Source organism: Mastigoproctus giganteus, chromosome 9, assembly GCF_048544385.1.
Source record: "Mastigoproctus giganteus isolate SK-2022 chromosome 9, ASM4854438v1, whole genome shotgun sequence".
Lineage (NCBI taxonomy): Eukaryota > Metazoa > Arthropoda > Arachnida > Uropygi > Thelyphonidae > Mastigoproctus > Mastigoproctus giganteus.
In genome coordinates this window covers 117,571,790-117,595,570 of record NC_143583.1, presented here as the reverse complement: position 1 = coordinate 117,595,570, position 23,781 = coordinate 117,571,790, and the positions used below count along the sequence as shown (strand labels likewise).

The 23,781-nt window shown below is 37.8% G+C and overlaps 1 protein-coding gene across 4 annotated transcripts in view; it reads left to right on the top strand.

Annotated features, from left to right (window-relative positions):
• LOC150080669 (mitochondrial import inner membrane translocase subunit TIM44) overlaps positions 1 to 23,781 on the top strand; it is a 198,339-nt gene that overhangs the window by 57,276 nt on the left and 117,282 nt on the right. For all 4 annotated transcript variants that reach the window (XR_016547431.1, XM_090381988.1, XM_090381989.1 and 1 more), the window contains exon 7: positions 21,164 to 21,230. Coding sequence is in view for 3 of the 4 variants with exons in the window: in XM_090381988.1 (XP_090238114.1) it covers positions 21,164 to 21,230 (67 nt within the window). In the remaining variant the exon portion in view is untranslated. The remainder of the gene's footprint in view (positions 1 to 21,163; positions 21,231 to 23,781) is intronic.

The window sequence follows — 23,781 nt, the reverse complement described above, 5'->3', positions numbered from 1 at the left end:
AAGATTAGACCTTAACAAAACTGGTCAGCAGAGTTTGTTATAAAGTTATAAAGATTACTTTTCTAAAGAGGAATCAGAAGTGTGGTATGCAAATTAATTAGTTAAAGCATTTCAGTTTACTATGTGTTGGTTTTTAATTTAATTTAGTGTTCAGCAAACTAATTCATTTTATAACATGTGGCATAAGTTCTTATCATTTTACAAACAAAAACCGTGCAACCAAGCTATTTGTGCTTAAACAGTCTGGATTATGATATCCTGGTGGATTATATGCCAAAGAACACTGAAATTTAGGGAATTCAAAAATGCATTAGTCTCATTTCAAAACTGAAAACTCCAAAAACAAGATGAAAAAAAAAAAAAGGAAGAAACTGGAAAAGCTTCTCAATGTTATCTCTACCAGGCATCCATACACAATCCTTGAGATCAATGATGCAGAGTTACAGTTAAAACTTCTGCTGTTTGAGGATGACAATTGAAAGAGACTAATGCACACCCCTGATATATATATACAAAGAATGGGGAAGATAATTTTGAACTGGAACAAATGATTAACCAGCAGATAGCCATATCGGGTTCTTGTGGTAATAAAATTCAGACATTATGAGAGCAGGGAATAACAAAATAAAAAAATGCTTTAATTTTTAAAAAAAGTAACTAAAACTTCAAAAACGACAAAAAATAGAAATTAAAATAGAATTAAAACAAAATATTAATCAAGGAGTCAAGAAATTATTGGGAGAAAATTGTTTATTCAAAAAATTAAGTACATAAGTAAGTAGAAAAATAAAGTGAAAATAGTAAAATTCAATTGGATATAAAATGAAGCAAAGCTCAAACTCCCACTTCAAATTTGATTAAATTAAGAACTGAAAAATATTTAAATTAAAATATATACAAATAATTAGCAAATGAAAGAAAGAGAAATAAAAGGACAAAATACGAAAAAAAAAAAAAAAAACTGGAGGCAAAATAAACAACCAACTGTGAATTAAAAGTCTACAGAAACAAAAAAAGAAAAAAGTTTGATCTAAAATTTCATGGTAATGAAGAGAATGGCCTCTTACATATAGAGTAGAAATGGGCCAAAACCACTAACAGAAAAAGGGAAGCAGTAATTGGTGTAAAGGAAAAATTCTTTTGTTTCTAGTTCTTGTGATTAAGGTATTTTCTATATGTTTTGTTCTTCACTAATTTGGTTTTAGTTACCCTCACCCATGCAACATCTGGTTTCTTCTCTTGGTTATGTTACCTATTTTAGCTCTCCTTGGATTGTTAATGTTTACATTCATTGAAGAGGCCTCTGGAATCAGGAACTCTATGATTCATCTATGATGCTACTAAAACACTGATCACTGATTCAAATCAATAAAATGCCTTTATTAAAAAAAATACACGTACTGACTATATAAAATAAATAAATAAAATTAAAAGTGCTAAAAAGATGTTGAAAATCACTAAAAACCACTAAAACAGGAGCTTTCGGCAGCAGCAGCAGCAGCTGCCTTCAACAGTAATGGTTGCAGGTTATCCGACAGTCTATATATGTACATATACTCCCCAGCAGGTCCACGACACAAACCATGGCACCTGTGCATGGTCCACTTCTCGTGCGTTGGAACCGGAAATTGAACAAACCACTCTAAACCTTTCTTCTCTCCTTAGGATAAGGGCTTCAAAGAGTGGATGAATGCGACAGCCCATATCCCTATTAAGACTATAGCGTACAAGTGAACATATCCTTAAACTCTAGCCATTTCTGGTTCCAAAACCAATGCGCTCTATCCACGATCACAGCTTCTTTAGCTGTAATGCCATACCCAGTTTCCCAGGCATGTTCAGCTACGGCTGAACCTATATAATTGGCTGTCTTGAGGGCCCTATCATGTTCACCAGGTGATCACGCAGCCTGCATTTTGTTTCCCCCACAATCCGGATACTCAGTTTCATATACGACCCCACTAGTGTCATTACCCGCAACAGGATCTTTGATTGTGGACACTACTGTGTGCAGTCTCCGACTTGGCAGCTGCACACAGCATATCTTACATAAACGTAAAATATGGGAAATGGGTTCTGAAATGCCCAGATAGTAGGGAATGTATGGGGTGGCAGCAGGTGTAAAAGCATCCCCGTGACTGCTACTCATATCTCTTAAACACCCCTCAATAATGCTCTGGGGGTAACTGCACGTTACTAGGTCAGCCATAACCCATTTAGTCTTGGCCCCGAGTGCCAAGCAAGTGATCTAGCGATTTACAAAGTGAATTTGAAAGTGATTTTCTAAAGAGAATTTGTTAAAGAGATTTCCAAAGGCTTTACTTTCAAAATTATTTATTTTCTGGCTCTTTGTAAATAAAGAAGGAAGCCTCCTATAAGAAAGGAAAGACACCTTTCTTTTGTATATATAACTACTTTAGCTTAAATGTAAATGAATGCCGAACTGCAATTTGGGGAGTACAATGTGTACAGAAAGGATAGACAGGATAGGAAGGGAGGAGGTGTTATGCTGTTAATAAAGAAAAATATAAAATCAAAAGAAGTGCATCCAGTTGATATAGATGAACAGTGCATTGTTGAGTCAGTTTGGTGTGACATAAGCACTGCGAAAGCAAAAATTAGAGTAGGAGTGTGTTATAGGCCTAATGACTCGAATGAGTACAATGAACAATTGTACAGAGAAATAGAGTGGGCTAGTAAATCGGAATGTCTTATAATGGGGGATTTTAACTTCCCAGATATTGACTGAAACTTGTGGGTTGGGCACTCACACACTAGTCAGACTTTTGTGGATTTATTGGATGATTGTTTTCTGCAGCAGCATGTTCGAGAGGCAACCAGAGAAAGTAATACTCTTGATCTGGTTATCAGCAGTGATCATTCATGTATTAGGAATTTGCAGATAAAAGAACCACTAGGTGGCAGTGATCACAGTGTACTGACGTGGGATTTACTTAAAGATTTAATTACCATCAGGGGTAAAGGAAAGGGTTTTTGCTTCCGTAAAGGCAAGTACAGTGGTCTCCGACAGTTTTTAAATTCTGTACAGTGGGATCAACTGACGATGTTACCAACAGTAAATTCTAAGTGGGAAGCATTCAAGGAATTAATCGTGGAAGCTACTAAAAGTTTCATACCTATTAAGAAATATTGTTCAAGGTTTAGGCCTAAATGGTTGTCAAATGAACTAATGAGACTCGTAACAGAGAAGAAAAATGCATGGGATGCATATAAATTATCAAGCGACTCAGAAGCCTATGACAGATATAAGTTAATCTGTAATCAGGTCACAAAGGAGGTTCGGCAGGCGAAGGCAGATTACGAGAAATCCTTGGCAAAAGATGCTAAGAAAAACAGCAAGGATTTCTTTACTTATATAAACTCTAAAAGGAAGGGGATGAATCTGATTGGTCCACTTCACATCGATGGTTCGACTGTTGATGATCCTGCTCAGATAGCAAACAAACTGAATGAGTATTTTGCATCTACATTCACACGTGAGGAATTATTAAGGTTTGAAAATGGCAGAAGGTTATCAAATTGTAGCAGGGTGCTTAATGATCTTGTAATAACTGAGAGCAAAGTGGAAGAGAAATTGTTGAAGTTAAACGTAAGAAAAGCACCTGGGGTGGATGGGATCTATCCAGTTATATTAAAGGAGGCGGCAAGGCAACTAAGGAAACCCTTAGCCATAATTATGAGAGCATCCTTGGACTCAAGGGAGGTTCCCACGGACTGGAGATGTGCAAATGTATCCCCAATTCACAAAGGGGGATAGAAGGGTGACACAAGTAATTACAGACCAGTTAGTTTAACTTCTGTTCCGGGTAAAATAATGGAGTCGCTGGTTAAAGATGCATTGCAGGATCATCTAGACAAGACTGCAGCAATAATTCAGACACAGCATGGGTTTGTTAAGGGAAAGTCTTGTCTGACAAATTTGATAGGATATTATGATGTGGTTACAAAGGAACTGGATGCAAAAAACAATTTTGATATCATATATTTGGATTTCAGGAAAGCTTTTGACACTGTTGCGCATGGAAGACTATTGTACAAATTGGAGCAGAATGGTATTAAGGGTAAGTTGCTACAATGGGTAAAAGGATGGTTAAGTGCGAGAAGACAGAGGGTGGTAATCAATGGGTGCTGCTCTTCTTGGACTAATGTTATTAGTGGAGTCCCACAGGGTTCGGTGTTAGGTCCACTGTTGTTTTGTATATTTATCAATGATATTGAGGAAGGTATATCAGGCTTAATGTCGAAGTTTGCAGATGATACAAAAGTTGGCAGGGTTGTTAATGACAGTAATGGCAGTCTGCTACTGCAACAGGATCTAGATAATTTGGGCAGATGGGCTAAGAAGTGGCAACTGAAGTTTAACCTTGACAAATGCAAAGTACTGCATATGGGTAGAAATAACCCCAGAGAAACGTACCAACTGTGTGGTACTACACTTAAGGTGGTAGAAAATGAAAAAGACCTGGGAGTAATTGTGCAGTCAGATATGAAGTTCTCTGAGCAATGCAGACAGGCTGCCAGGGCAGGTCATGGGGTTTTGTCAGTGATATATAGGAATTTTGCTACCAGGGAAAAGGAGGTGATTATCCCTCTGTATAAGGCAATGGTCAGGCCACGCCTTGAGTACTGCGTACAGGTCTGGAGACCTCATTTTAGGAAGGATGTAGATTTACTTGAGCGGGTACAGAGAAGGGCAACAAGATTGGTGAGGGGAATGAAGGGATCCTCTTACCAGGAGAGGCTTAAATTCTGCAAATTGCAGTGACTGGAGACTAGGCACCTGCGCGGTGATCTGATTGAGGTATATAAGGCCTTGAATGGATTGAGCACGCTGAATTCTGATTTGAACCTTCCACTTGTTCAGATTACGGACCTAAGGCGGCATAAATTCAAATTAAGAAAAGACAGATGTAGAATAGATGTGCGGAAATTTGCCTTTAGCCAGCGGGTGGTTAATTGCTGGAACAAACTTCCATCTGTCATTGTGGAAGTTGATAGCTTGAATAAATTTAAGGAGGAACTGGACATGCATTTGGAGGGAATGGTGTGATTTTTTTTTTTTTTGGCTGATGCTGCATAAGCTCATACATTTGCTTTCTTGCATCACATGCCACCACCACTACTACTACTACTACTACTTTTTTAACACACTAACCTCTTATCGCTTGGTCACTGGTGCCACCGCTCCTGCCTCCACTTGGCGGGGCCGGTAACCTGGGGGATAAATCAACCCTCGGGGCTAAAAGGAGCAGTAATGGAAACCAATGAATTTCCACGTCTAGAGCCCAAGAGTGCCCAATATGAAAATCATGAAACCGACCATGACTTCTCTACCTCAAAGAGAATGAAAAAAGATGCAAGCAGACAGGAATCACCGGCCTGTTAGCAAGCTCTCCCATTTTGTCATACAACGATGCCTGGAACATGCAGCAGCATCACCAAAAATGGTGAAACGTCTCCAATCCGGGGACTTGCTAATAGAGACTTCTCTCCCAAGACACTCTGAACAACTATTAAAACTCACCACTTTTAAGCGGAATTGCAATACAAGTCACTCCACATAACACCCTGAATTCGTCCAAGGGAGTGATTACTGAGTGGGATCTACTGAATGTTTCTGAAGAAGAATAGTACAGGAACTAAAGACACAAAATGTAACTCAAGCAAAAAGAATCATGATACGAAAAGATGGTACCTTAGTCCCAACACGTAACGTAATTCTAACTTTCAATACACCGAATCTACCAGCATCAGTCAAAGCAGGTTACTTAAATTGCCGTGTTCGACCCTTTATCCCAAATCCCCTAAGATGCTACAAATGCCAGAAATTTGGTCACTCCCAGACAGCATGCCGTGGCGTTTCAACATGTCCAAACTGTGGCTCCACAACTCTCACCCAGTCAGAATGCAAAGCACAAACTCCGCAGTGTCCTAATTGCAGGGGAAGCCATCTAGCATGCTCTAAAGAATGCGATCTCTGGAAGATAGGCAAAAAAATACAAAAATATTAAGACCGAAAATAAAGTCTCCTATCAAGAAGCTAGGAAACAAATTAAACTAATCATGCCAAATAGCTCTTATGCCTCGGCTATCCATTTTCACCAATCAGTAGCATGTCAGACGGAAGTGGATGCCTCCGTAGCCAGGTGGGAAGGAGCGGCAGTGCGCAGCACACGCTTCTTGATTAGACCAGGGTTTGAGCCCGTCACCACCAAATATGGAGACTGCGGATAGGTCAGGGAATGACCACTGCATATCCCGGAGCAATATGGCCTTAGTTGCTAATGCTCCTAAAAACCAAATAACAATAACAGACGGAAGTGTCACTCTCTCCAGATAAATCGATCGCAGACTGGGCTTGATCAGTTCTATCAACCCAGCCTACATCAAAGCCAAACACAGTAGATCAAAGTATGAATACGCCGCTCACAGTTCCAACCCAAATCATAACCCACGGTAAAGTAACAGAAAAACTGCAAAAATCAGATCCTGTCGAGGTTAATCAACCACTCTCAACAAGGATGGATACCAATGATATGATCACCCAAGACCTTGAATTACATGCAGATGGTGAAATGGAAGGTAACAATGATTCAACACGTGCCAACTTTCCTAGAAAAGAAAAACCTAAGCTAGATTGTCACAAACAACCCCACTTATAAAAAGCAATCAGATTCATCTCCCTCTTACAAATCCAAATAATGGAACAGATCATCCAATGGAACTGTAGAGGCTTTCACAGTAACATTGTTGATATCCATGAATTAATTCACCACTACAGACCTCTTGCAATGTGCTTGCAGAAAACGAATTTGACACCTCAGATCTCAATCAAAATCAAAAATTATACCATGTTCAGACAAGACACTAACAGTGCTCACGGAGGAGTAGCAATACTCGTGGATTCAAGCATCCCCTCCAGACACATCCATTTACAAACCGCCTTAGAAGCTGTTGCCACTCGTGTTGTAAATGGTATTACACTGACACTGGTTTCAATCTATCTTCCGCCAAATCATCAATATACTATTCGGGAAATCGAAGATTTTGTTTTGCAGTTGCCATCTCCATTTTGTATACTAGGAGACTTTAATGCCCACCATCCAATATGGGGTTCCCCTATATCAGACAGATATAGGGAAACTTATTGAAATGGTGATAGACAGGCTGAATTTAACTTTACTAAGTACTGGCACTCCCACATATATTCATCTCCCTACAGGTTCAACATCTGCAATAGACCTTTCCATGTTCCCCAATTCTCTTTCCAAGTATAGATTAGATAACTCTAAGCGATCCTCATAGCAGCGACCATTATCCGATAATCTGCAAAATTCAAACATCCTGTTCCTTCCCAACAGAAAATCCAATTAAATGGAAATTTTCAAGAGCTGATTTGACAAAATACAGAACGCACATATAATTTGAAAACTACATTATTCAGTCCTGTTCCATCAACAGTGTTACTGAGCACATCACAAATCGAATTCTGACAGTGTCATCCGCTACCATTCCTCGATATCAAGTAAGAAATAGACGAAAAACAAAGTGTGGAACCTTTTCCGCAAACACCCAACCACCTCCAATCTTATTAGTTATAAATGCCTTAGAGCAAAAGCTTATTACATCAGACGTAAAGCGAAAAAAGAAAATTGGATTAAATTCACCTCATCAGTAAATAAAAATACCGATATCAGATTAATCTGGAGAAAAATAAAATGTTTAAACAGTAAATTCCCTTCTTTATCCACCCCACTACTGAACTGGAATGGACAGGAGCTTACTACTTCCTAAAGAAATATCAAATGCACTGGGGATCGTATTTTCTCAGTTGTTCTCTTCTATCACCTATGATCAAACATTTCCAAAACTTAAAACAGTTGCAGAGAAATCCAGACTAAATTTCACTGAAAATTCTGCTTTATCTTATAATAAACCATTTACCATGCTTGAGCTGCAACAATCCCTTAACAACTCAAGAAACAGTGCTGCTGGCCCAGATGGGATATACTATATAATGCTCCGAAATTTGGATCAGAGATCACTCTCCTTACTGCTCATATTTTTCAATCGAATTTTTTCCGAACATACCTTCCCAAGTTCTGGCATCATTCTTATGTACTAGCAATTGCAAAGCCCGGTAAAGATCATTCTGTTCTGCAAAATTACAGACCGATGTCCCTTACCAGTTGTCTAAGCAAAACCCTCGAGAAAATGTTACATCGCCGTCTCACTTGGTTCCTGGAGTCCCAAAACTTGATTAACAACAACCAATTTGGATTCCGGAAAAATTGATCTTCATTGGATCTCATGATCAAAACCGAGACAAACATTAGAAATGCTTTCATCAAGAAGGAACATCTCGTCATGGTCTGTCTTGACATTGAGAAAGCCTTTGACACTACATGGCGCTTCGGCCTCTTAAAAGATCTGCATTCTCTTGGCCTGAGAGGTAATTTACCGTACTTTATCAAAAATTTTCTTCATCGGAGATCCTTTCAAGTTCGTTACCGGGGAACCCTCTCTAAGATCTTTTTTTTTTTTTTTTTTATGAAACCCACAAACACGAAAGGTATCAAAACCTATAGTACTTAGTACCATGCATGGGTTGAAAGAGAAGTATGGGGTGGATGCCGGAAACTTTGCTCTAGAGACTAAACATGGGTTTACCCAAGAAGAAGGAATTCTGCCAAGGTTGGTTCTCAGTGCCACTTTGTTTGCAATGAGAATGAACCATATAATTGAACTCATTCCGAAAACTGTAGATTCGTACCTTTTCGCAGATGATCTCTCAATACCCTGTCATTCTCAAACATGCATTATATTGAACGCCATCTTCAAATATCAATTAATTGCATCCTTACATGAATGACACAAAATGGTTATAAACTGTCCAGCCATAAATCTGCTGCCATTCACTTCTGTAACAGATGCATTATGCATCCTGAGCCCGAGCTCCACTTGAATAACCATCCTCTTCCCATAGCTAATTGTATTCGTCTACTAGGATTATTTTTCGACAGCAAGTTAAACTTCCAAAAACACGTTGAATATCTCGGGACAAATTGTCAAAAGAAACTGAACATACTCAGAGTTTTATCAGCGGCAACATGGGGAGCAGATCGTTACAGCCTGCTTCACCTATACATAACAATAATTAGATCACGCCTGGACTATGGGGGCGCCTGTTTTCGATTCTGCTAGGGAGAGTATTTTATCTCACCTCAACCCTATTCAACATTCAGCTCTTAGAACAGCATTAGGTGTGTTCAGAACATCTCCAGTGCAAAGTTTATATATTGAAGCCCATGAACCTCCTCTAAATATCAGGAGAAAAATGTTGTTGTTAAACTATGCAATCAAGATCCAAAGCCAGGTGACCCGTCCTAATTGGTCAATACTTTATGATCCGCTGTATATGACCCTGTATAGAAACAAACCACAGACAGTTCGGCCTGCTGGTATTAGGCTAAAACATCTAACAGAAGATTGGGGTATATACTTCGATAAAATCTTGCAAGATCCTATAGATCCCGACCCTCCATGGTCTGTCATCACGCCATGTTGTGACAATTATTTCCACCATTGGGGTAAACACTCTCTATCAGACTTTACCATCCAACAGCTACACATTGAACATACTCAAAATTTTCCTGACTTCGCTAAAATATATACAGATGGATCGAAGTCTGAGAGTGGATCGGGTGCAGCAGTGGTACTCCCTGATAACATCATTTCTCTATCTCTTCCGACAGAGTGCAGTAGCTACACAACTGAATTATATGCCATAAAGCTTGCATTAGAAAATGTCTTTCATATGTCAATTCAAAAGAGCATAATATACACAGACTCGCAAGGTTCCGTATTAGCATTGCAAAACAATTCCCCGCCTACTCACCCGTTATTAAAGCTCATCAAAACACAGTTGATACGTCTTAGAGAGCATCAGCAAAAGGTTATCTTCTGCTGGATCCCAGGCCATACCGGAATACCAGGAAATGAAATTGCAGATGATGCTGCCAAAAATCCATCCAGCTCAGCCCGAACGAATTCCCTAGTACCGGTCACAGATTATAAAATGAATATACAAAGAATATGTAAAGATCAATGGACTCTTCAGTGGCAAACACAATTTCATAATAAACTACTCCAAATAAAACCTTTGCCAAAATTATGGGCTTCTAGCTCCATAGCAAACAGACAAGAAGTAATTCTAACCAGAGCCAGAATCGGCCATACTCATTTAACCCATCTGTTTCTTTTGTCACCCATCTGTTTCTTTTGTCAGGAAATGATCCTCCCCAGTGTAGTCATTGTCATACACCACTCACAGTCAAACACATACTTCTGGACTGTACTCTATATAATAATGCTCGACTAATGTCTTTCATATCTCTGTCAAATTTAAAGGAACCTTTGTCACTTAGCCATATCATAGGCGAAAATTCGAATCTCGCAGAATTCTTCTCCTTCCTAAAACGAATAGGATTGTATAACCGTTTTTAACTGCTTCTAAATCAACAAGCACAAGTAGTATGCACCTCTTCCATAAGTGCAATATGGCCTAAGTAGCCATTGCACTTAAAACCCCAACAACAACAACCATTTAGTCTTGTCGCCCATCTCCTCAGATGAAGAGTAGTTGAGACCCCACCCTTCCCATTAAGGCAACTGGCCTGAGCAGTTTTAAAGTGTGTGTATTGGCCACTACACAGGTTTTCTGTAAAAGAGCATAATATACACAGTAAACCTTAGTTTTCAACAGTCAGCCTTCTCTGTACACACATCTAGGAACGGAAGGGCCACCCCTGCTCAATTCCAAGGTAAACTGAATATAGGGCAAACCGTTATTCACTCAATTAAGTACTTCTGTTTCGTATACTCTTTGTATTATCGTGAACGTGTCGTCGACATACCTCTTCCATGCCTGTAATGGGGGTGGACTAGAGCTCCCCAACATCCTATCTTCGAACTCTTCCATGACTAAATTGGCTATAATTGCACTAATAGGTGAACCCATGGCCACTCCACGGACCTGCTGGTACATAACATTTTGAAATAACTTGGTGGTACTAGATAAGCATAAATTAACACCTTCACAAATGTCTTCACCACTTAGCGCGCTGTCCTATCATTCAAAGTACCATCCCTACTCAAAGCCTTCCGCACGCAATTCAAGCCATGATCAACGGGTATACATGTGAACAAAGAAACAACATCAAAAGATGTCATAATCTCACCCTCTATCCGAGGATGTTTCCTAGAAGTTGCATGCATTGGTCTGTCATTCGCCTAGATTTTATGGCCTGCCTAAAGTGCACAAGGCTGGGGCACCTCTCAGGCCCTTTGCTTGTTTGTGGGCAGTCCGACACATGCACTATCCAGGTTTTTGGCTGAACTTGTATCCCCTGTAGTGGGGCACTCGGATTACACCATTAAAAACAGCAGGGAATTTGTGCAGTTCGTCCATGCTCAGGAGGTAGAAGAGGGTGAGATTGTGGCATCTTTCAATACAGTCAGTACGTGTTTTTTTTTTTTTTTTTGTTTGTTTGTTATTTTTAAAAAATGCATTTTATTGATTTGAGTCAGTGTTTTAGTAGCATCATAGATGAATGTTAATGTTTACATTCTTGTAGTTTAATGATTAATGTTTTCTCCAAGTTTTCCTGGTTTTTTTTGTTTTTTTTATGCTTTTATTTTACTAACATTTATTTTACTAATATACTGTTAGTGCTAAAGTATCACTTTGTACATATCTATAAGTGAAAGCAAGGAAAGTTTGCGTGAAAGGCATTATATAGCATCACATATTGTGAATTCTTTCATAACAAGTTGCCCTATTCATGCGCTTTGGATAAGCACCATTTCCCCAGAAGGAGAAGCACATTGCTATTTATTCTCAGTTGAGTGGCACAACCTAGGCAGTCCATTTTTGGAGGTTTAGACAATGAGGAGACCATAATCTCAAAAACAGTGAGGTGTTGTCCAGTGATGCCTTTCATATAAACTTTGTTTTATCTGATATCTAGTGAACCTTCGATTTAACGGAGTAATAGGGGAAAAGGGGGTGTCCGTTAATGACGAAAGTCCATTAAATCGAATGTAACCTGGGGGGGGCATTTTTTTATTGTTCTTAATGTAAAAAAAAAAGCTTTAATACAATATACTGTGCTGTACAATATAAAATTATGTTGCAATTTGGCCTTTGATTTACGGATATCAGAAACAGTTTGATTTTTTATGCCGTAAATTTCACAAACATGTGCTACTGAGATGCCTTGTTCTAATTTCTATGCCACATTTAAGTTCACACGCTTTCTTTTAACTCTTCTATCACTTGATGCCATTTTTAAATTGTAAGGATTGCAAAATTATTTAATAAATAAAGTCACAATTCAGAAATCACAGAAACACTCTGTATACAACCTGACCGCACGATAGCTTGAGGCAGACTGAGACCATAACAAAGCGAGTCGGTAGACCTGCAGTTTAGTGTCCCGAGTCACGTTCAGTCTCGTAAGTCACTGCCTGCTCTTATCTGTAATCTGGGAAAAAAGCTATTTGAGCACATTTTCAGAAAGAATAAAAAACTATTTCCTGAATTTGATTATAAAAATAAAAGTAGGTAATTATCAAAACAATAATGGAAATAGGTAATTATTATTCATTTTCAATTAATAATAACACTGAAGTTTTGTATAACCTAAAAAAATAATATTGTTGAGATTAATATGTATATTATTATTAGTATTATTATTTGTCTGGTCTGTTAAATCGAGGGTTTACTGTACTTATAAAACAATGCTTTACCACTAACATTATATTACTGCTGAAGCATCATTTAGAGACGATGGCGCATTTGTTTTTGTTTTTTCAGTTTCAAAAATATACAAAAAATGCACAACTTAATCTAATCCAAAATATTGCTTCAATGTAGAATATCCAAAAAAGAAGGCATCACACACACATAGGCAATATTTTGAATTAAATGAATTTTTGAATAAATTAATTTGTATTGTATTTTTATATCAAGGGTTATGATTTATATCTAAACTATATATATGTTGGAGAGTACAATGTGTACAAAAAGGCTAGACAGGACAGGATAGGAAGTGGGGAGGGCTTATGTTATTAGTTAAGAAACACGTAAAATCCAAGGAAGTACAGCAAGTCGACATGGCTGGACAGTGCAGTGTTGAGTCAGTTTGGTGTGACATAGGCACTGGGAAAGCAAAATTGAGAGTAGGAGTGTGTTATAGGCCTAATGACTATGATGAGTATAATAAACAGTTGTACAGAGAAATAGAGTTTACCAGTAAATCAGAGTGTCTTATAATGGGGGATTTTAATTTCCCAGATATTGACTGGAATTTGTGGGTTGGTCACTCACACGCTAGCAAGGCTTTTGTGGATTTATTGGATGATTGTTTTCTACAGCAGCATGTTCCGGAGGCAACTGGAGTGAGTAATACTCTTGATCTGATTATCAGTAGTGATTCTTCATGCATTAAGAATTTACACATAAAGGAACCACTAGGTAGTAGTGATTACAGTGTGCTGATGTGGGATTTATTCAAAGAGGTAACTACCATCAGGGGTAAAGGGAAGGGTTTTTGCTTTCATAAAGGCAACTACCGTGGTGTCTGAGATTTTTTAGGTTCTATGCAGTGGGACCAACTGATGATGTTACCAACAGCAAATTTCTAAATGGGAAGTATTCAAGGAAGTAATCTTGGAAGCTACTACTAGGCTTTTCATACCAACTAATAAATATTGTTCAAGGTTTAGGCCTAAATGGATGTCAGATGAACTAATAAGATGTAGCAGAGAAGAAAAATGCATGAGATACATGTAAATTAACAGGTGACAAGGAAGCCTATGATAGATATAGGTTACACAGGCAAAGGCAGAGTACAAGAAATCTTTTGCAAAGGACGCAAAGAAAAACATTAAAGAGTTCTTTACTTATGTAAACTCTAGAAGGAAGGGGATGAATCAGATTGGTCCACTTGATATTGATGGTTCAACTGTTGATGATCCTGCTCAGGTAGCTAACAAACTAAATGAGTTTTATGCATCCACATTCACACATGAGGAGTTATTTAGGGAGCGGAATGCCAGAGGTGAATTAAACTTTGGCAGTGAGCTAAATTATGTAATAATTGAGAGCAAAGTGGAAGAGAAATTGTTGAAGATAAACATAAGAAAGGCACCTGTGGTGGATAGGATCTATCCAGTTATATTAAGGGAGGCAGCAAAGGAAGTAAACAAACCCTTAGCCATAATTATGAGAGCTTCCTTGTACTCAGGGGAGGTACCCATGGACTTGAGATGTGCAAATGTGACCCCAATTCACAAAGGAGGGTCAAAGGGAGACACAGGTAATTACAGACCTGTTAGTTTTACTTCTGTTCCAGGGAAATTAATAGAGGCACTGGTTAAAGAAGCATTGCAGGATCATCTAGACAAGACTTCAGTTATAGCTCGGACACAGCATGGGTTTGTTAAGGTGTCTGACCAATTTGATTGGATACTGTGATGTGGTCACAAAGGAACTGGATGCAGGGAATAATTTTGATATCATATATTTGGATCTTAGAAAGGCTTTTGATACTGTTGCACCTGGAAGACTGCTGCACAAATTGGAGCAGTGTGGCATTGGAGGCAAATTGCTGCTATGGATAAAGGGATGGTTGAGTGGTAGAAGACAGAGAGTGGTAATTAATGGACACTGCTCTTCGTGGACTAATGTTATTAGTGGAGTCCCCCAGATTTCAGTGTTGTGTCCATTGTTGTTTTCTGTATTTATTAATGATATCGATGATGCTATATCAGGCCTAATGTCTACGTTTACAGACGATACAAAGGTCGGCAGGGTTTTTAATGACAGTAAGCTGCTGCAACAGGATCTAGAAAAGTTGAGCAGATGGGCTGAGAGGTGGCAACTGAAGTTTAACATTGACAAATGTAAAGTACTGCATATGGGAAGCTGTAACCCCAGATTAAATAAATAAATAAATTTTCTGTTTATACTCCGGCACGACAACCAAGTCAGTAGAGTTTACAATAAATCGTCAATACAAATATTTATCGTATTTAGTAGTCACGGGCTTGAACCCCGGTCCACTCAAGGAACGCGTGCTATGCACTGTCGCTCCTGACCATATCACTGTGTGGTACTACACTGACAGTGATAGAGAATGAAAAGGACCACCTGGGGATAATTGTGCAGGCAGATATGAAGTTTTCTGAGCAGTGCAGATGTTTGGCGAGAGTAGCTTATGTCTTGTCAATGATATGCAGGAATTTTTCTAGCAGGGATAAGAAGGTGATTATCCCCATGTATAAGGCAATGGTCAGGCCACACCTTGAGATGTGTATACAGGTCTGGAGCCCTCATTTTAAGAAGAATGTAGAGCTGCTGGAACGAGTACAGAGAAGGGCAACAAGATTATTGAATGGAACAAAAGGTTGCTCTTACAAAGAAGGCTTAAGTTTTGCAAATTACAGTGTCTGGAGACTATGCACCTGTGAGGTGATTTGATTGAGGTGTATAAAGCCTTGAATGGTTTGTGCATGCTCAGTGCCGATGGGATTCTTACACTTGCTCAGAATTACAAAATAACCTAAAGCAATCAAATAAATCAGAATCTACAGTCTTTTTAAAGTATATTTAGGCTAAGTAGATGCTAGTTAAAAATATAGTAGATACATAATTTTTTGTAACAAGAATGTTTGCCAGTAGCAACTGTGTGTGACAACAATGAAGAATAACATGGTATTACATAGTTTTCACTGGAATTTTGGGAATAAGTTTTTTCCTGTTTATCCTAAAGCTTTATGAATATATTGGATTGTTTGAGTGGATGTGTCAGTAAATTGTAGGACATCTCTTGAAATGATAGGAAAACTGATAACATTTGATTGAATATTATTAAGAATAAGAAAATATTTTAAGTATGTGAATTCATTTATATGAATATAATTCTACAATAACATCTGTGTAACTTATGCAGAATACACACATTAATTCACCCATCTGCACTCCTTTAAATATATGAATTCCAGAGTTTATCTGTATTATAACTTTTTATGATCTTCTTTTCTTGAAAAGAGATAATCAGTCCTAAAATGTTCATAGTGTATTATTTATCATTATTATATTATTTATAAGTTAATAACAGAAAATCAAACCACAACTGGTTTTATGCATTGTTAGATACTCTTGGCATTTCTTATTTGTTAGCACATTTTTTATAGTTTTAAAAATATCAAATTGTGAGCGATTACAATTTTTTGCAATAAAAAAAAATCTTTAAAATCACTTTATGGGCTGTGTAAAGTTGCCGTTGAGACAGAAAAGGTTTGCAGTTTCACTTAAAAAAAAAACCTTCATAGAAGTAAATGTATTTGACAGCATACATTCAATGTGCCTTAATTTTCAGAATGTTAAGAAACAACTTTCTGAAATCCTTAACATTCCGAAAATTTGTAAATAATGGTTGAAAAGTAAAAGCCAAAATTCTTAACTAAAATTGAACACTTACTTTTTGTGCTAAGCTGTAAAATGGCAGACCTCAAAAGTTTATTCCATATGCGTAAACTGCCCCAAACGCAAGAAAAAAGTAAATAAAATTGTATATTATGGTATTAACAAAAACCAAACATTGCTGCTAATAGCCCAGCGTTCACTTACAGAATCAAATAGTTGTTAATTTAATGTACCTTTAGTTTTACGACATTCGTTTATTGAATGTTTAAGAATGACTGCCCAAGTGCATTATGACACAGCACTCAGGTGCCTTTTGAATGCTTCTAATGCATAACTTGATGTATATATGCATCAGAAGCAATGGAACGTGTTAAGCTAAAAGAGAAATTAATATAAATTATTTTTACAAATAATAGCATGTGTCGTGTTTGCCACATCTATTTTGAGTTAATATGACAAAATTAATTTTCAAATATACCAAAGCGTTACATGCAGAATTTGGTTAAAATTTTCAGATAGTTCTGTTCACTTCTTAGTTTTGCCTTGAGTATCTTGCAGAACATACAGAGAGAGAGAGAGAGAGAGGGAGGGAGGGAGAGAGAGAGAGAGAGAGAATATAAATATTAAAATAGACAAGTATTCTTAAAATTAGAATAATCAGTTCTGCTATAACACAGTACATGTGTTCCTAAAAATCTCTGTGTTATGGTATTTTGCTCATTAAAAACAACAGGGCTTATTGGGGAAAATAAGAATGGGGCAGAGCACTAAAAAAAAATTTCAGTCTGGTAAGTAAAACGCTAAAAAAAAGTTAAAACCCAATAAAATTGCCTAAATTTCTAATAAATAAATAAATATTACAGTAAATATAGCACCTTACCTTGACAAGATATGAAGTTTACTTGTTGGAAATGGGTGTGATGAAGCTGGTGAGTTATAGCAAAGAGGTGGAAGGTTGTGATTCACTGTCCTGCTTTTCTTTCTTCTGCGCTGGTTTAAAATAGCTATCTAGCTTTTGTTGCTTTTCCTGCCTCCTCCTTTCATACAGGAGCTGCCTGTATGATTCCAAATGGGTCCAAATGCCACCAAGCACTATCCTACTACGTTCACCATTATAATCATTATCTTCAATCCATTGCAGGTGCTTTTCAATTCCACTTAAAGCAGCTGATAACTCTGCTGTTTTAAGTTTTCGTGGGGCAGCCTGCTTGACTTCATTGTCGTCCTCATCTTGACTTTCCACTTGACTGGCTGCAAGTCTTCAATAGATAGATCCTCATTTTGAGACTAGAAGCTCCCCTACATCTTCATTTTCTATTTTCTCGAAACCAGCTCCTTTTGCAAGAGCAACACAACCTGCTTTCGTTTGTTTTAGTTGCTTCAAAGCCTTCAAAATCGCAAATTAAATGAGAGATAAGTTTCTGCCACAAACAATTCAAGCAGTCTTTTGTTATATCGTTCCAGGCTTCTACAATCATATGAATGCCAACTTTGACATTAACTCTCTTCCAAAATTCTATAACAGTGTGCCTTGTCACCTTCAGTAGCAGCAATTAACATCTTGAATGTCTGCCTTAAATAGTAAGCCTTAAATGCTGCTATCACACCCTGGTCAAGGAGCTGTAGTAGAGAGGTTGTGTTCGGAGGTAAAAAGATGAATTTGATGTTTGGAGAGAGTTCAGCAACCATCTGAGGATGGCTTTGTGCGTTATCAAGAATTATTAGAATTTTAAAATCTAAGTTCTTCTTGCAATAATTCTTGAAAGCATCATGGTAAGCTTCAACTAAAATATCAGTGAATATTTGCCGTCATCCAACCTTTCTTGCTAGACCTAACTGTGCATTATCAAGAATTATTAGAATTTTAAAATCTAAGTTCTTGCAATAATTCTTGAAAGCATCATGGTGTAAGCTTCAACTAAAATATCAGTGAATATTTGCCAACATCCAACCTTTCTTGCTAGACCTATAGTGAACACCAAGGCTGAATTTCACAATTCCTTTTAAAGATTGCAGATTGGCAGAGTGATAAACCACTACTGATTTTAACTTCAAGTTTCCACTACCGTTGGCAGCGAATACCACAGTTAAGCGATCTTTTGCAGCCTTAAATCCTGAGGCAAGTGCTTCTGCCTTAGAGATGTAGGTCCTTGAAGGCATACGTTTTCAATAGAGGCCTGTTTCATCCAGCTTGAAAATTTGATCCAATGTGTAGCTGTCGCCTTCAATTATTTTCTGTACCACTGGTGGAAATGCCTTTGTGGCTTCTTCATCTGCACTTGCAGCTTCACCAGACAGCTTAACGTTGTGGAAAAGTAGCAGTATTTGAAGCCACTACTAGCATTAAAAGGAGCCACTTCTGCAGGATTCGGCGATTTCTCTTTTAAGGTCTTCATATATAGTTAGTGCTTTCTCTTTCACTGTGAGAAAGCTTGCTCCTGGTTTTTTTTTGGTTTAGCAGCCTTATGGAAATGGAAAGGCTTAGCAGCCTTTCTATTTCTTCTATTCCTTTAGGCCTTGTTCTAATTGACTTTGTGTCACTTGAAGTTGTTCCAGCTATACATGTAGCTTTTATTTTTGTGGCATTGTCTCTGATGGTGTGCAATAGATTCACTTGAACCTGTTGCTCTTGAGATATCACATATTCACTCATTTCTTTCAAAATGTTTTATTATTTCAAGTTTCTCTTCTATATTCAATGCTTTCCTTTTGCACTCACTGCTTAGCTTCTTGGAACCAGCATGTTTACCCATGTCTGGAATGCTGTATGAATATACTTTTTATAAAGGTATTTTATAAAGGTATAAATTCCTGTATACTTTTTATACAGGAATTTTTCCAGCAGGGATAAGGAGGTGATTATTCCATTGTATAAGGCAATGGTCAGGCCACACCTAGAGTACTGTATACAGGTCTGGAGGCCTCATTTCAAGAAGGATGTAGAGCTGCTGGAACGAGTTCAGAGAAGGGCAACAAGATTAGTGAATGGAACAAAGGGGTGCTCTTACGAAAAAAAGGCTTAAGTTTTGCAAATTACAGTGTCTGGAGACTAGGCACCAGCGAGGTGATCTGATAGAGGTGTATAAAGCCTTGAATGGTTTAAGCATGCTCAATGCTGATGGGATTCTTCCTCTAGCTCAGAAAAATCACCTGAGAGGGCATAAATTCAAATTGAGGAAAGACAGATGTAGGATAGACGTGCGGAAATTTGCCTTTAGCCAGCGGGTGGTTGGTTGGTGGAACAGACTTCCATCCCTTGTGGTGGAGGTTGATAGCCTAAATAAGTTTAAGGCTCAGCTGGACAGGTATTTTGAACGAACAGAGGGGTGAAGTGGAAGTGGGTTTTTTTTTTTTTTTTTTTTTTTTTTGGCTGATGCTGCATAAGCTTGCTTTCTTGCATCAAATGCCTCTACTAATGCTAATGCTAATGAAGACTTAAAGAAAAGTTAACAAATGCAGGCAGTGGCGAACTGGGTCTAAAAATATTGGTTGCCAGGAGACAAAGTGGGCTCACCCACAACTATTATATTTTCAAGCTACTAAAAGGTCATTAACATTTTTAACATATTGTCTAATGTTATTGCAAGGGGGCCCACTTGCCATTGGGCAAGCTGACACCCTGACCAGTCCGCCACTGAATGCAGGAGAACGGTCCAAGACACACACTTGTAGGATAACACATGCGGGTGAACTGAGGTCAGAGATACATGAGGTTCATGTGTGTAAGGGGAGAATATGTAGTGTTTTTGTCTTTAAGGCAGAAACACAATATTATCATCTCATACATTGAGCTCACATGTAAATATGTCAAACTTCAAATGTGTGAGAGCTATATTTCCCATTTAGTTGTATTGGTCGGAGATTATGCACGCTTACGTACATAGCTTAATTATTACTGTAATATATACATACTAATTGATATTTCTGTTCACAGACTTTTTTTTTTTTTTATTGTAAAATTTAAAACAGTAAAAAATATAAGTAGTCAATAACAATAAACACTGCATGCACAAAAGAGAAGATTCTGAAAATTTGTTTTTATATGATTGAAGAGAAAGTGGAAACACATCTCACCATAACATGAAACCCACAGAATTCCAGGCTATCGCTATTATTGTAAATCCAATAAGATCGAGTTTACCATTTATAATTAGACTGTGCTAACAGAAAAGCCCAATAAACTGGGAACTGCAAATTGTTTTTATTGTTTGATAGTGACCTCCAGAAATGTGCTCCTCCGCTCATGCTATCCTGTCTCACCTAAAATTTCTGTTTGAACAAAATATCTTGTGAATACAGTGAATGACAACAGTGTCTCTGCCCAATACAGTTATAGTAAATGGGAAATATAGCTCTCACACATTTGACGTTTGACATTTTTTAAGCTTTGTAAACTTGTATATATTGCTGCTCAGGTTGCTTATGTTTGGCTTGGTGCTGGGTTTTACGTTCACTTGGTGTTACTCACAGATGAAATCGTGCATGAGCCAATGCGAAAATTGCGTTATAGTCGCATTGTTCCCTAATATGTCAATCGCATTGGAAAAATTTGTGTTGCGAAAATTTGTGTTATAGCAGAACTGACTATATTTTGATAATTTTCAGACAAAATTTTCTTATATATTGGATTTTTATTTATTTGTGTGTCAGTTAAGCTTCGTAAAAGAGCTGAGCGAATACAAGTACGTCCTGAAGATAAGCCGGTTTCCCCAAATTTGTAAGTATTTGTAAATTCTGACTGGAAGAGATTTAAATAAAGTCATTCTTGTAGAAATTGTCACACTGATGGTTTCATTTAAGTGCGTGCGTGCGCGCGCGCGCGCGCGCACATGCATATTTAATTCCTTAATTTGTTAAAGTTTTGAGTATCATTAATGACATTATTTGTTTGAAATATAGTATTAATATCAAATAATCATGTCATTAGAAGGTAGCGTGGCATAGTGAGAAGAGCACTTCTCTTTTGTATTTTGAAATATTTATGTATGAGGTCACCATGAGATGAATATTTATGCCTACCCACAAACTTTTATGGAAAAAAATTTACGAACATGTCCATCTTTTTTTATTTTATTTTTCCATTTTTAATGAATTTTAGCTACTATGAGATTGGCACAAAAGAACTGGATACAAAGAATAATTTCGACATCAACTATTTAGATTTCAGCAACTCATTCATATTGTATCACATATTGAGGGTTTAGTGTCAGACAACATAAACTACAAAATCAATTTGTAGTAAACATTTTTGTAATTAACCAAGAAAAAAGTCATTTGACATTTTCTTGGTTTACCAGAAATGTTCTTATAGTCTAAGCTAACGTGTAAACTACTAGAGAAATACATTTCTCTGACATGACATGCATTGTTATTTGTATAAAGTTAAACTAAAGTTCTCAAAACAAAAATGCAGTTTTGTACTTAACGTTGTCTGACGCTAAACCCTCAATATATAAGTGTTGTATAAATTGGAGGAATGTGGCATTATGGAGAAGTTACTCTTAAGGATAAAGGTATGATTAAGCAGTAGGAGACAAACAGTGGTTACAAATGTCTGTAATCAGATCATAAAGGAGGTTAGGCAGGTGAGGCAGATTACGAGAAATCCTTGGCAAAAGATGCTAAGAAAAACAGCAAGGATTTCTTTACTTATATAAACTCTAAAAGGAAGGGGATGAATCTGATTGGTCCACTTCACATTGATGGTTCGACTGTTGATGATCCTGCTCAGATAGCAAACAAACTGAATGAGTATTTTGCATCTACATTCACACATGAGGAATTATTAAGGTTTGAAAATGGCAGAAGGTTATCAAATTGTAGCAGGATAAGGGTAATAACTGAGAGCAAAGTGGAGGAGAAATTGTTGAAGTTAAACATAAGAAAAGCACCTGGGGTGGATGGGATCTATCCAGTTATATTAAAGGAGGCAGCAAAGCGACTAAGCAAACCCTTAGCCATAATTATGAGAGCATCCTTGGACTCAGGGGAGGTTCCCATGGACTGGAGATGTGCAAATGTATCCCCAATTCACAAAGGGGATCAAAGGGCGACACGAGTAATTACAGACCAGTTAGTTTAACTTCTGTTCCAGGTAAAATAATGGAGTCACTGGTTAAAGATGCATTGCAGGATCATCTAGACAAGACTGCAGGAATAATTCAGACACAGCATGGGTTTGTTAAGGGAAAGTCTTGTCTGACAAATTTGATAGAATAGTATGATGTGGTTACAAAGGAACTGGATGCAAAAATTAATTTTGATATCATATATTTGGATATCAGGAAAGCTTTTGACATTGTTGCACATGGAAGACTATTGTACAAATTGGAGCAGAATGGTATTAAGGGTAAGTTGCTACAATGGGTGCTGCTCTTTGTGGACTAATGTTATTAGTGGAGTCCCACAGGGTTCGGTGTTGGGTCCACTGTTGTTTTGTATATTTATCAATGGTATTGATGAAGGTATATCAGGCTTAATGTCGAAGTTTGCAGATGATACAAAGGTTGGCAGGGTTGTTAATGACAGTAATGGCAGTGTGCTACTCCAACAGGATCTAGATAATTTGGGCAGATGGGCTAAGAAGTGGCAGCTGAAGTCTAACCTTTACAAATGCAAAGTACTGCATATGGGTAGAAGTAACCCCAGAGAAACGTACCAACTGTGTGGTACTACACTTAAGGTGGTAGAAAATGAAAAAGACCTGGGAGTAATTGTGCAGTCAGATATGAAGTTTTCTGGGCAATGCAGACAGGCTGCCAGGGCAGGTCATGGGGTTTTGTCAATGATATATAGGAATTTTGCTAGCAGGGAAAAGGAGGTGATTGTCCCTCTGTATAAGGCAATGGTCAGGCCACACCTTGAGTACTGCGTACAGGTCTGGAGGCCTCATTTTAGGAAGGATTTAGATTTGCTTGAGCGGGTACAGAGAAGGGCAACAAGATTGGTGAGGGGAATGAAGGGATCCTCTTACCAAGAGAGGCTTAAGTTCTGCAAATTGCATTGGCTGGAGACTAGGCACCTGTGCAGTGATCTGATTGAGGTGTATAAGGCCTTGAATGGGTTGAGCACGCTGAATTCTGATGGGATCCTTCCACTTGTTCAGATTACGAACCTAAGGGGGCATAAATTCAAATTAAGAAAGGACAGATGTAGAATAGATATGCGGAAATTTGCCTTTAGCCAACGGGTGGTTAATTACTGGAACAAGCTTCCATCTGTCGTGGAAGTTGATAGGTTGAATAAATTTAAGGAGGAACTGGACAGGC